The sequence below is a fragment of the Schistocerca cancellata genome, chromosome 1, assembly GCF_023864275.1.
Source record: "Schistocerca cancellata isolate TAMUIC-IGC-003103 chromosome 1, iqSchCanc2.1, whole genome shotgun sequence".
NCBI lineage: Eukaryota > Metazoa > Arthropoda > Insecta > Orthoptera > Acrididae > Schistocerca > Schistocerca cancellata.
In genome coordinates, this window is record NC_064626.1 from 725,412,488 (window position 1) to 725,426,920 (window position 14,433).

The following is a 14,433-nucleotide window of genomic DNA, read 5'->3' on the forward strand; positions in this document are numbered from 1 at the left end:
GAAATCGAACATAGGTTCTCTTATCCCTAGGCAGACTCCATGGTCGTTACGCTAGCGGGGCTTTCGTTGCACAGCGTTTACCTTACGGATACATTAGCTGCAGTAAAAAAAAAAGAGAACACTTTTCCTCGATTTCTAGAAAAATGTAAGTTTTCGCCCTATATATGATAACGAAAAAACGTTGATTTTTCAGTTATTTATCGACCTAGTCAGTTTTGAGTCGATTGCACGTCTGATCTTTAAAAGCAAAATATCTTAGCCTCCATTTTAGGCTGTGTACAAGCTACCTGACACATATGAGCTGAGTCGATTGGCCGTGTCTGAGGCCTTCGCCTTATTGGTAGAAAATGGAAAATAGGCTTATTTATGAAACTTACAGAAAATAAGCAGTACAATAAAGTTACGTACCTTTTAGTACAAAGTGTTAGTGGTTTGCTCGAAAACTTTTTTAACTGACATCTGATTTCGACCTTTTCCTACAAAATGACTTCTACCATCCAACACACACACTACCGATAACTTTCTTGCTAGAACTCTGTCATGGTACTTCTATTTCAGATATGAGGTGGCAATGTTCCTTCGAATATACTTGATACTTGTGGTCTGTTGAGATCCATTGTTTCGAGTATATCACAGCTATGTCAGCAAATATAATTAAAATTGCAGTATACCATTTTTTTCCCCACGAACTACGGACATATGTTTTTTTCCAAACACAAGTCATAGTGGACTACGCCTGCCATATATTTGATTTACTGTCTCACAAGATATGACTGTTGCGTGAGCTACTTTTATTTTTATTCCTTCTGTCGTCTAGAAAGTGATATATGAGGCACAATTAGATCAAAATTTCTTGCCGTTGTTACACGAGTGTAGTCATTCCATTCTACCATTACTTGGTTGTGTGTCAAACAGGCTCTGCTTTCGGAGGGCAGTTTGCATTCCTGTTCTGTCTTCTTGTAGCTGCCGCACGGAACCGCATCAGTAAATACGGCACGGCTTTTAGGTGAACGACAGACTTAAGTATCCTTTTCACAGTGAAGTTCACGAAGGTTGAGAATTTTCAGGGACATTCTTCCTACAGAAAAAGTTTATAACAGTAGCCGTTAGTATCAGACAAAGCCTAAACTTTGTACCCAAGTCTGACGAGTTTCCCTTTTAGAAAATTGTCCAAGGAAGGTCATTTCATCGATGGAAAAATTTTCATGAAAAATTCCCTGCTCCTGCAAGCTTTTATTCATAGTGACAGACGCCTGAACTTGAACCCCTGGTCACTTTTAATAACATTCGCTTCGTTATTATTCACAAAATGAAACATTAGTTTTAGTTCAAAATACATATTACGTATAAGGCACTTTTTACATGCGACACAACCAGATTGTTATCTTCTGACCCATACTCTTTCTAGCTTGGCAGTGTGTGGTATCAAGCTTGTTTTCGCACTGTTTTGCCTATTTTTCGGTTTCTTTCATTTAGTGACTCAGGATTAAGAAACTCTTCAAAAATTTCCAGGGGTCTGTGTCCTTTTAGACCGTTAACAGGATCTGTAGTGCCAAGAGTACCGACATGACCGAAGTTGTAATTAGAATTTATGTGAGACTCTACTCCTGTTGGCGTATATTGTTTTCTTTTTGGAAGAAAGATATCTGAGTTGTAAGTGAACTTGCTTTTCCTTGACACTAGATAATGATTCTATAAAACAGTTTGTGACGTCACCTGAAACACTAATTTCTACTTTCCCTGGAAAATTCTGATCCATAGGGCATGCTATTTCATCATCATAAAAATCTTCCTCACCTCTCAGATCATCGACATTAGAAGTCATGTGACCATGTCTGCGTCTAACTCAGACAAAAAGTGTTCTACAGCTCCCATCGACTGATACGAATATCTGGTGCGGGTACATATTAGAATTGCTGAAAGATATTGCAACAGCATAGCATGCTATTTATGGCACACCATTCTCAACTCGAACTTTTCAGTACCGGTACGTAATTAAAGGTTTTCTAAGAGAAATTTTGTACAGTTGGCATAAAGAGACTTACAGGATTTCAGTACAAAGTAATGTAATTCACTTGCTCTTCTCATAAGACTTCCGGCAAATTGTATAAATTGAAGGTAAAAAGGGAGAAAGGAAAGGGGACTATTGATGTCAGCTGCTTTGGAGCTTTATGTAGAATCAGTGGTGAAGATTGTAAATGTTCGCCGGACGGGGATTCGAACCCGAGATCTCCGGCTTGCTATACCGTTGCCTTAACCCCTCCACCTTCAGTTTGCGTAATATGTGTCAGAGCTGCGGATTCCGCGTGGTGCCTGTTCTTTCGGACAAGTCTAAAAGAATAGACACCACGCATTCATATGCTTCCAGCATCGCCGAAAGTAAATCATGCGGTGAGATGAATGTCATGCAACAAGGTGTTTGCGCTTCGCCAGTTCGAAGGACTTTTTATGTGACCGATGTCGCAGAGAAGCAGCGAAACCTAAAGATTGGATAGTACAGAACAAATGGTGAACAGATTAGTCTACTCGCAGGAGACAGTTGTTCTGATGGAGAGCTAAGGAGTATCTGCAGTCGATGTGATATAATGCAAGCAGGTGTTGCAGTGGCCGTGGCTCACCACGCATATCTGTCTGTCCACAGGGGGCCGTTCAGCGTGGTGCGGCGCTGCATCCACCGGCAGACCAGCCAGCAGTTCGCCGTCAAGATCGTCGACGTCGCCAAGTTCACTTCCAGCCCCGGCCTCAGCACCGCAGGTCAGTAACCTGTCCACAGCTCTCCAACTCGCATCGTTCTTTGTAGAGTCGTGGACAAGTCTTCTACGGTCCGTACCATTAATCCCACTGTAACTTAAAATACGTATACAGTGGGTAAGTGAGACTTGTAAGCCCATTATCACCACTGACTGAAGAAATATTAACAATAATGCATTAAACAGCAGTTGTTTCGCGCACTGCCTTTGAGTCACATCACTTTTTTATCACCTTCCACTAAATACTTCACTCGTTACAACGAATCATGTATCTAATTGATAATAATAATAATAATAATAATAATAATAATAATAATAATAATAATAATTTCTATTTAGTGGAAGATTAGAAAAAATGACGTGAGTCGGTAACAGTACGTGCAGCCTTATAGTTTCCCACCTTAGCCGGGCGCGCTAATGCCGTTGCACGACGGTTGAGCTCTGGTGGCAGGCTCCTAAAAGTGTATTCGTAAGTTTTCCCGGCGAATATGCCGCTTGAAAGTCTCTCTAACATACCATCGAATAGATTAATGGTTAGAGAACGAATTTTCTACGGTGTAAAGTGCCATCATTTTCGTCAGGTTACTCCAGGTGACTGACGTCCTGGAGCAGTGGTTCCTATATATGTACCGGTCGTCTTCCCTCCTTCTTTGACCCTGTTTACGGACCACGCATTGTCCCGGCCGCGGTAGTGGGAGTAGCTAGCGCTCGGAAGTCGAGTGGTGGACCTGTCTGCGCTCCGCCTTCGCCGGGGTCAGTGTTCAGTTTCCGCTGCGCTTGGATAATATTCGGTGCCGGAGTCCACTCTTGACTAAGTTGGAATCCATTGTCCTAGTCGATGTGGTTCTTAAGTAGCCGGATTTCGATAGCCTCCTTTGTATACAAAGTCCTAATACAGGGATGTCTTATACATATTAATTAATTATTAAATTTTTGTTTTTATTTTTCGTATTTCACTTAGTTGTTGGATTCAAGGTAGTGTTCAGCAACTGCTGATTTTATAGGCTGTTCAGAGGTTGGTGTGCCGTTCATGTTCCATGCACAGCACAGCGTCTATCAGAAGAAAAACCACACGGACCAGTACATTCTCGCCCCTGGCTGTCATCACCCATTTACAAATGGAAGGAGTGCTAAACAAGCCAGTCCACAGAGCTCGTGTGATTTCCGACAAAGAAAGTTTAAAACCGCAACTGGACCAGTTCAGGGGCGTGTTCCAGGGAACATATAGCGACCGCCAAATTCGCCGTGCTTTCAAGCAAAAGACCACATCACAGCCAACAACGAAGCCGGCAAAGAGGAAATCCGATTTTGGGACAATAAAAGACGACTTGGGACACCGGAAATATGGAGTGTACTACGTACAATATTAGTGCCAGAACGCATATGTCAGACAAACTATTAGCACAATTGAAAGGTGCACGGAACTCAAACAAGCTGAACTCCGGAAGGCTACAAAAATTGCTAAACATTGCCTGGAAACCAGCTACAAAATGAAATACGAAGCTACAAAAATTTTGCGTAGCACACCCCACAATTGGGACTATGCATACAATCAGGCAATCGAAATCTGGCTACATGACATCCTCATCAACAAGGGCAATGGATTTCAACTTAGTCAGACTTGGGCTCCGGCACCGAAAACTATCCAGACACAGCGGTAACGGAGCACAGAGGACGGCGAAGACAGTCCGCAGCTCGTGGTCTAGTGGCTAGCTTTACTGCCTCTGGATCACGGGGTCCCGGATTCGATTCCCGGCCTGGCTGGGGATTTTCTCTGCCGGGGACTCGGTATTTATGTCGTCGTCGTCGTCGTCGTCGTCGTCGTCGTCGTCGTCGTCGTCATCATCATCATTAATATCAGTGCTCGATTGGATTGTGTAAAAAATTGGACTGTGTAGAAACTGGGGCTTTGTACAGGCGCTGATAACCGCACAGTTGAGCGCCCCACGAACCAATCATCATCATCATGATCACGGCGAAGACAAAGCGCAGACTGAGGACCGCCAGTCGACTCGCCCATCACCATGGTCAGCACATCGGTCAGTCAGCAGGAGCAACCTGATGATCATGGCACGTCCACTGTCGAAACTTCGTTCTACAACGATCAATCAATCCGGCTGCATGCCCGAGAGACTTTCAAGCGGATTCCTAAAACTTTTAACTTTGATTTCTCGAAAAAGCTAGAGAAGCGTATAGTACTGAAGGAGCATTCGTTAAGTTTATGTGTGTACTATAGTCGTGCGAAAGACGAGCAGAAATCTGTTACTCGTTCGATGTATGCTTCACTTATTAGCTGTGGGATAAACAGGAGAAAAAATGTTTTGAGATTTTTCCCTTCAGGACAATCTGTTACATTACACGAAATCTGCATGGACATCACGTAACTTTAGACAATGTTTCTGGCTTAAAATGAGCTAAACTGGAAATCACTGAGAAAGGATATCTGCACTGAATTCAGACACTGGCCTGAGAGGAAAGTTTAATGAAGCCTGTTACGAAGGACTTCCAAATTAATTTGCCTTTTCGGCTTTGGAAGTCATGAAGAAGTCATTGTATCTACAAGTGTGCTGGCTGGCGTCCTCGACCAGCGACGGAATAGATAACTTGAATCGTGAAGATAGATAACAAGACAGAGGTGCTGTGGATTTACCAGGGGTCTAGAGTCCGGCACTGGACAGGGCTGCCTGCGGATTGCGATGTTTTATTACTGCCGCGTCCTCCCAGCGCGCTTCCCTTCAGATTTGGGATTGACCTGCCGCCAGGCAGCCCTCTGTCCGCCTTGAATAATACAGCCCTCTGCCAGGGATCGCCGCCTCCAGCTGCCGTGCTCTCAGCCTTTCACGTTCTGTATAGAGAGAGAGAGAGAGAGAGAGAGAGAGAGAGAGAGAGAGAGAGAGAGCGAGCGGGGAGGGGAGGTGGGGGAGAGAGCGGGAAGGAAGGAGGGAGGTGAATGCTTAGAACAGAGAACTTGAGGCATGTTTTGATTTGCCGAGAAATTGAAAGCCCATAAATCCGTCAACCAGCCTTGAAAACGATGCCCGCGGGCAATTTAATATGCCGTTAGGCACAAAAGACTCCTTTAGTGAAGTAATATCTTCAACACAGGAAGTTAACTCTATTGACTGATCAGTTGGATCTCCCAACTTGTATTCCAAAAAGCATTTTTCGAAGCTTGTAGGAGGCGTGTAGCTCCACGTAATTATACCGTAAACTATTGCCGCGGTTCTCTGCGAGCACCTTCCATTTATTACGAAGCTGATACCACCACCATAACAGCGTCAAACATCACTTAATGTACGATACTGTCACTTTGTGATTTCTGTAGTGACGTTACGTGTAATACAATAATTTGGCATTTAGACGTTGAAATTTCAAACGTGTATCACATTCGATATTAGACTATTCCAGTTACCGTTTCTTGAGAAACAGTTTCATATACAGCGGATTCCGTGATGATGATCCAGACATTCAGGCACGATGAAACAGGGCAAATGTATCAAACTGGGGTAACTGACCCTTATCGGGAAGCAACCGTGTTGGAAGCTATAAGAGATAAGTTCTTACAGCTCTGACAGCAGAATCTACGTGCTGGTACTGTTGCTGCGAAGCGACTGTTGCGTAGGCAACTTTCAGAGGTGGTAATTCGGACCAAAACAAGGAAAATGGTGTAGTAAACGTGGGCCCCAAAATGAACACCTTAAGAACCACGGGTACTTTTTGAGTCGGAGAGATGTCTTTGACAGCGTGGAAGACGAACAAGTGCTCATAGCTCTTCAGTTATGCACTGCGAGTACTGGTTTATTGGATTTTTCTTCTTCTTTTGGTCCATAATACCTCCTCCGAAAATACGGAAACTGAAGAGCCTGCAGAAGAGGAGATGCATTTCACAGATCGAAGATGAAGTAGTGCTCATAGCTCCTCAGTTATGCATTTAGATGTTTGCTATACATTTTGCTCTGTTTTGGCGCGTATTAACACCTCTGAAAGGGTCTGTGTTCTGCGAACAGAGGACCGAAGCATAATTTGCTCCTTGCCTGACGCTACACTCACGAACATCGGCTATTGCGATAGCTGGCAACGCACCCGTAAGCGCCTTATTTGACCACTGTTTATGCTTCTGGCTGTCGCTGCATGAATTTATATGCTCAAAAACTGTCACTGTCTCTTGTCTTGTTGTCTTCATGCCTCTCGTAATGATCGCTACTGAGGTGAAGCACTTTCATCATACCAGAACTAAAATTAGTGAATGCTAAATGTCCTACGCACATCCTGAAACGCATGCTACAAACAAAGCCCGTAGCATGACGCTTCTGACTGGACTGTCATTCGCTCTTCGCACTGTGCATCGTCCCGCCACCCGTCTTCTTTGTAAGTGCGCATCGCTGTAGTATTTAGTTGTCAACTCGCTACCTTTCGAAGCTTTGATCCCGTAATGTTACGACAAACCAATATCCTGTAGTTTTTTTAGATACTTTGCCGGCATACAGCACATGCACCATTTTTTATCTCCTCGTCGTGTTACATTTTCTGGGTCTCTACCATCTGCGTGAAAGCCATTTGGATTTATTCTCTGCCGCATCCATGGTGGCTAGGCTTCCTTGGGATGCTTCGTTCGTCCGGTTTTGCACGGTCCCTATGGACCAGCTACGTAGCAGACCCTCACGCTGTGAAAGATAACAGCTGTAGACGATGAGATAAAAATTAGTATGTGTGGCTTTCCTGTACACGCTGTCTCATAATGCCGTCCGCTTTACGCTTGACTAGGACGTTTAAAAGGGGAGTTCGCCATTCTATTTCTATAGCGAATTTTATGCTGGGATGGAGAGAGTTCAGAGGCTGAAACTCCTAGTCTTTCATTCCTGCGTAATAAAATCACAAATGTGTTATAATCGTGTCTGAAAAGCATGTGGGGCTAGGTGCAATTTTTTCAGAACCTTCTCTTCGAAATTTTCCACGAATAAGCTTGCCACAGCAAGTGAAAGAGGGACCCCATAGGGACGCCACTAATTTGTGCACAATAATAGCTGCTAAAGAGAGAAAGTGTAGATCTGAGAACGAACTCGTGGAGGTTAGTCATCTTGGGGCTGTGTTTTTCCCTAATCTGTTTGAGGGAATCAGAAAGCGGCGTTCGGGTGGAGAGGGAGACGACATCAAAGTTCACCATAAGCTCCTGGTTATGAATGCGTAGTTCTTAGAGCCAGTGAATGAAATTTACAGAGTTTCTGATGTGATCCTGACATGTACCTAGGTGCTTAATACTTCCCTTAGATGATGTGCCAGCTGGTACATAGCTGTACCTATGTGCTTACAATAGGCCACTAGAGGAATGTCTTGTCTGAGCATTTTTGCTAAACTGTAAAGGCTTAGCGGTGCAGCAGCCAGTGTTCGTAACTTTTTGATTATTTCCTTCACCAGGGACTGGCGTAGAAGTTCTGTGGTCTTTCTTTTTACTCTTTTGGTCGAATCTTCATATAATTTCACATATGCTGGATCCTGGAACGAGTTGTAGGGGAGAGTTTCCTGAATCGTACCACTTGTCAGATTTTATTTATAAGGGGTAGTCAAATGAAAACGTAACACCGGCCACAACAAGACTGTCTCCGCCCGACAGCATTCCTGGGCGTTTTGACTTCATGGCGCGCCGCAGTTTCTGCAAAGTGTCTCACAGCGCTGAGCACTGGTTGTTTGCGTCACGCTCGGGGAGTAGGACTGAGGGGCCCTGCAGTTGGATGAGGTCATCGTGACTTTGTCGGAACATAAGTGGACAGCTCTGGATTTTCTTGGCTGGGTGAGATGTGGGATGTTTCCACTGTTGGCCTTATCGTTTGCCCTCTGGCTGTACCATTGCTGGCGGACGGAATCATCCAGTTGAACGATAATGCCCACCCCCACACTGCCAATCGGACGAAGAGTACACTTCGGCGATTTGGCTGGGAAACACTGAAACGTCCTCCGTACGGCATGGCTCTTTCACTGTGTGATTTTCACATCTTTTGCGAACCCAAGACAGATTCGCGTGAACATCGGTTTCAGACGAACGAGGAAGTGCAAGAGTGGATGCGGTTATGGAACCGTCTGCGGCCAACCGTAGTGTAATGCGTTTGGTGATTACTTTTAAATGAAACCATTCCACGGTGTCCGCAGCTCGAGGTCGTGCGGTAGCGTTCTCGCTTCCCGCGCCAGGGTTCCCGGGTTCGATTCCCGGTGGGGTCAGGGATTTTCTCTGCCTCGTGATGGCTGGGTGTTGTGTGATGTCCTTAGGTTAGTTAGGTTTAAGTAGTTCTAGGGGACTGATGACCATAGATGTTAAGTCCCATAGTGCTCAGAGCCATTTGAACCATTCCACGGTCCTTTTGGGACGGGTGTTCAGTTTTCATTTGACTGCAACTCATAATATAACCGTAACACGAAGTTACAAAATTATTTAAACAATGCCATATTCAAGAGCAGACTGTTGTCCTTGATATCTGATATGAAGAACGGAAATCCTCAGAAAAAACATCACTACACTTAATTTTCTAAACGTCTGCCAGTGGTACAAAGGGTGAATGTCGTCTTTTCGGTCAAATGTTAGAAACGAAAATGGATTCTAAGTCTACTGGTACGAAGTAAACATTGGAGAACAACGCCGAGGTTATGTGATGAGAGCGCATGGGCTGCTTAACAGAAAAATGCTACTTTCTAGACTACTGAAACCGTCTTTGAGGAATCACACCGATTAAGGAGACGCAACAGATGGCGTTCTTGAGAGGGTTTTATCTGCGGAAATCTGTGCTGGTAACAGACCAGCACTATCTCGCATGAACGTAGCAGAAACTCAGAAGAAAAATGTCAGGGTGGTACATAAACTATTTGGAATAAATTATAGCGCCAGGCCGCCTTTTACGAGAAATTGGTATTCTATTTCAGACGTAATTTCATTTCAGCTGTTCTATTAACCGAATTATCTTCTTTTCATTTTACAACTGGAACTGTTACGGTTGTACAGAACATTTCGCCGAAGTATCTTCTTGTATTCACAAAGATTGATCTTTGATACCTCAACGTCTGCCACTTACTGACTCGACGTAATCACGTGCTGATCACCTCAGCTGCACTCGACTAGTTGATAATTCCGTTATCATAATTTTAGGGGCTTTATGCAAGTGACAACTCTGACAGAATTCGAATTTAGCTGCATTTACAACACTGCGGCAACCTCAACAGTCCTAAATCACACATTCCTTTTTCATGAACACTCTCAATTTTTAGCACACACAAACTTCAGTTGCCATAATCTTGAAAAAAAGCATGTTTTTTATTATGTGGTGAACTCTCGTAGTAGCATCAGCGGATATAACCGACGAATCGTGCGAAGTGAATCTAATGATCGATGATTTAAGCTTCGAGACAATATTTTGCGATTGATCATAGACTGAACATAGGACATTGCAGTGCCTCTGTTACTCTTTATTACGATGCAATGCTCGTTCGGACGTGTCCGAAGGAATCGGCTCTGCGGCGACTATAGCCGACAGGGAGTCCATCCCGGATTTCCCGCTTATCGCGAGCGGTCACCTTACTAATTGGCTATCCGAGCACGACTCGCGGCCAGACCCAAAGTCCCATATGACGTCATCCATGCCTACATCTCTACAGCTTGTACTAATCCATTGTGTATATTTACATACAGGGGAGACGTTTTACTTGAGAGTCGCTAGCCCATTGACAGCGGATAAATACCATTTTGCAGTGCCTGTGTTGTTTCAAATTTCGATGCAATGTTCCGTCGTACATGCTGCTTGTTGACGAAATACGGAAGTTTGGGTCTCGCCGCGAGCTGTGTTCGGGTAGCCAAATGGCTGCGGTAAGGGTGAAATCCGGGTTCGAGTTCCAGTCCGGAACACATTTTTATTTTCGTCATTCCACTATAGCGCTGAAGCTTGTCCATATTCGCAACTTCGAATACATTTCATTTTTAGACAGTATACGTTCATCTGACAACGTCCTTCGTGAAACGAATAGGATAAAGAGTGAAACAGCTTTTGCCAAACGAGGACTAGATATTGTACGGACAATGTAGTTTCATATGGCCTTGTGCGAACGTAACACTAAAGACAGTCTAAATATGAAAACGTAAGATGTTACGTGTACAGCTTCTCTGAAGTACCCATTAGCTCGTAGCAGTCGCGGTCGATACTAATAATGACACCAATTCTTCCGATGTAGTGAACGAGAAGGCGTGCCAAGAGACGGCACTGAAGAATGAGTTGCTGAAAATGTTCACCGTTCGCATTAATGCACAAATGGAATCAGCATACTAAAGACTGTGCAACTCGCTCAAAACATCCAGTTACATTCACGAATGATGGCTGCAGTTTCAGCCAACCGGCAACGATCTCTTCTGGGGTGTCTGTCGGTGTCTCGTACACAAAACGCCTTAATTCCTCCGTCAAAGGGAAATCTCTAAAAGTTCAGCAGCATCTCTAAAGCAGTATTCATCAAACGGCATTCTGAACAAGGTCTCTGGATATCACGTAATGGACTGCTAGCGGAAACAATGTTGAACTGTGACATTTTTGTCACATACAAAATTGTTTATTTTTATCTCCTCTACACATTCTAAAATTTTGCATACTTAGTTCCTTTGAACCCTTCGTACAAAGCGCTAGTGATGACAGCAGTATGTAACGCATACACATGAGAAAAAACACCGTGCGGGAAAAAAATAAAAAAGTAAGCGATATAAAACTGAAAATGACGAAGGCGCAACGAGATACATACCTGTTTTCATGTACGCTACCCTGGAAGCACTCTTGAAACTCTGTTGCAGGAGTAACAATAAAATGCAACGTGTAAAAGCAGAGACATGTTCTGCAGAAGCAACTTCTGCACATAGACCGATGGGCCAAACCATCATGACCACCTACTTAAAAACGCAATTCAGCAGTGATTCTGCGTGCCATGGAGTCGGAAAGACCTTAATAGGTTTCCAGAGGTTTGTGGCACCAGTTCCCTACGCACAGGTCACACACTTCTGTAATTTACGTGTGGTTGGTTTGTGGACGCGGAGCTAGCGCCCGATAGCGTCCCAGTTGGGATTCGTTGGATTCAGGTAAGCCGAATTTGATGGCCAAGACATCAACCTGAGTTCACTGTCATGACCCTCAGACCATTGCAACAGCATTCTTGCCTTGTGACATGGACAGTTATGCTGCTGGAAGATGCCATCGCTGCTGGGGAAGACGTCAAGCATAAGGGGTTACAGGTGGTCCCAAATAATGTTCACGTAGTCCACAGCTGTCATGGTGCCTTCGGTTACTGCCGCAGGGTCCATGCGAGCCCAGGGGAATGTCCCCCACAACACAGTACTGCTCTCATCAGCCCGTGTCTGTGGCGCGGTGCATGTTTCGAGCAGCCGTTTGTCTTGATGACAGCGTGTCTGGACGCGACATCGACCCGGTTTAATAATAAACGGGATTCATGCGGTCAGGCGACTCGGTTCCACTGATCTGCGGTCCAATCTCGTTGGATGATTCCATGCCCATTGTAATTGTAACTGACGAAGTTGTTGGATCAACATGGGAGGTAGTAGGGGTCCCCTGCTGAGAAGCACCATGCTCCACACGGTGTGCTGAACGGTGCGCTCCAGGACACTCGGGCTTACGCCAGCACTGTGCTCTTTCGTCAGGCCCGCCACAGATAGCCGCCTGCCCTGCTTTAGGGAGCGCGCGAGCCTCCGATCCGTATGTTCCATGATGAGGTATGGACGTCAGACTTCCTGTCGCATACTCGTAGTTTCATCGTTCTTCGACTACTTCCCATAGAAGCACACGACATTAGCATCACCGTTTCCGAGATACTCGCTTCCAGCCACTGGGCCACAACAATCAGGCTTTTGTCAAACTCGCTTAAGTCGGCGAATTTCAGGAGTGCCGCCACTTACATCGCTAAAATGATTCTCCATTCATCTGTACTCCGTTCTTACACTTACCTTATCACGTCACGTGCCCTCAGCGCTACAAGGCAGCAGACTACCTCGCGGCGAGCAGTGATCATAATGTTTTGGCTCATTAGTGTAATGTGGCTGCAGGTGCGCCATGAACAGCAGAAGATATTTCGTCAGCATAATTCTTTATATTTTATTTCCTTCTTGCGTATAATATTCTTTCGATCGCTTAATGTTTCCATTCATCAAAAAATGGTTCAAATGGCTCCGAGCATTATGGGACTCAACATCTGAGGTCATCAGTCCCCTAGACTTACAATACTTAAACCTAACTAAACCAAGTACATCACACTCATCCATGCCCGAGGCAGGATTCGAACCTGCAACCGTAGCAGCAGCGCGGTTCCGGACTGAAGTGAAGTGCCTAGAACCGGTCGGCCATGGCGGCCGGCTGACGCAAGCTCCACACATAGCTTAAAAATGATGTACAAAGTAAACGGAATACAGAAGTTTAATTATTCTGAGTAACACATAGGGAATATATGCGTTTTGTGTTAATTCATTCTGTTTATTAACCATTTATCGGAAGGTTTTCCTCTTGTATTTTATGTTTCTCATTCTTCTTACAGGTAAAGTGAACAGTCTATAAGAGGATCATGCACTGTTCACAGATTGTGCATGTACATCTACATGATTACTCCTCAATTCACTATTAAGTGCCTGACAGAGGGTTCATCGAACCACCTTTAAGCTGTTTCTGTATCGTTCCACACTCAAACAGGGCGCGGAAAAATGAAAACATAAATCATTCCCTGCGAGCTCAGATTTCTCTCATTTTGTTATGATGATCATTTCTCCCGATGAAGTATGTTCGTGGTCTACCAAATACGTTAGAAAATTGAAGCTTTCTGGCAAATTAAAATTGTGTGCCGTACCTAGACCCGAACTCGAGACCTCTTGCCTTTGGCGGGCAGTTGCTTTATCGATTGAGCTTTCCAAGCGCGACTCACGACCCATCCCCTCAGCTGTTCTTCCACCAGTATCTCATCTCCTGCCTTCCATACTCAACGCAAGTGCTACTCTTGCACTGTAGGCGCGAGGGCTTCTGTGAAGACTTGGAGAACACAGAAACGTTCAGTGTGAGACATAGTTTAGAGTTGATACCGCTATCAGTATTCTATCAATCATAAATCTTAAGTTAAGACTTATTACAGGAGATGAATGCTAAACTAAGCTTCCTATCATTGGTGTGTATACTGTTTTGAATAATCAATGGATCATTTTGCCTTCGCGACTGCCTTTGGAATCACCAACGTATGGTACTCTCCCCCATATTTAAAGTTTGGTTGACCTAGGTTGCATGTTCTTATTGTTGTCGTTGTTGCTTCTGTTTTCGTTGTTTTGCTGTCGCTGTTTCTTGAGTCCGAAGATCGGCTTGATGGAGCTCCCAGCTTTACCAACTGAATTACCCAAGCTATCCTGCACGAGCCTCTCCATCTCAGAGTAACTACATAATCAACATCCATTTGGACCTGCATACTGTATACATCCCTCGGTCTCCCTGTACAGTTTTGCTCTCACACTTCCCTTCAGTACCGAGCGAGGTGGCGCAGTGGTTAGACACTGGTCTCACATTCGGAAGGACGACGGTCCGCGTCCGGCCGTCCTGATTAAGGTTTTCCGTGATTTCCCTAAATCGCTCCAGGCTAATGCCGGGATGGTTCCTTTCAAAGGGTACGGCTGACTTCTTTCCCC

The 14,433-nt window shown here is 44.7% G+C and overlaps 1 protein-coding gene across 1 annotated transcript in view; it reads left to right on the forward strand.

Annotated features, from left to right (window-relative positions):
* Window positions 1–14,433, forward strand: part of LOC126097821 (peripheral plasma membrane protein CASK-like) — a 654,064-nt gene that overhangs the window by 8,871 nt on the left and 630,760 nt on the right. Inside the window, exon 2 of the mRNA XM_049910596.1 lies at window positions 2,533–2,754. Coding sequence (XP_049766553.1) covers window positions 2,533–2,754 — 222 coding nt within the window. The remainder of the gene's footprint in view (window positions 1–2,532; window positions 2,755–14,433) is intronic.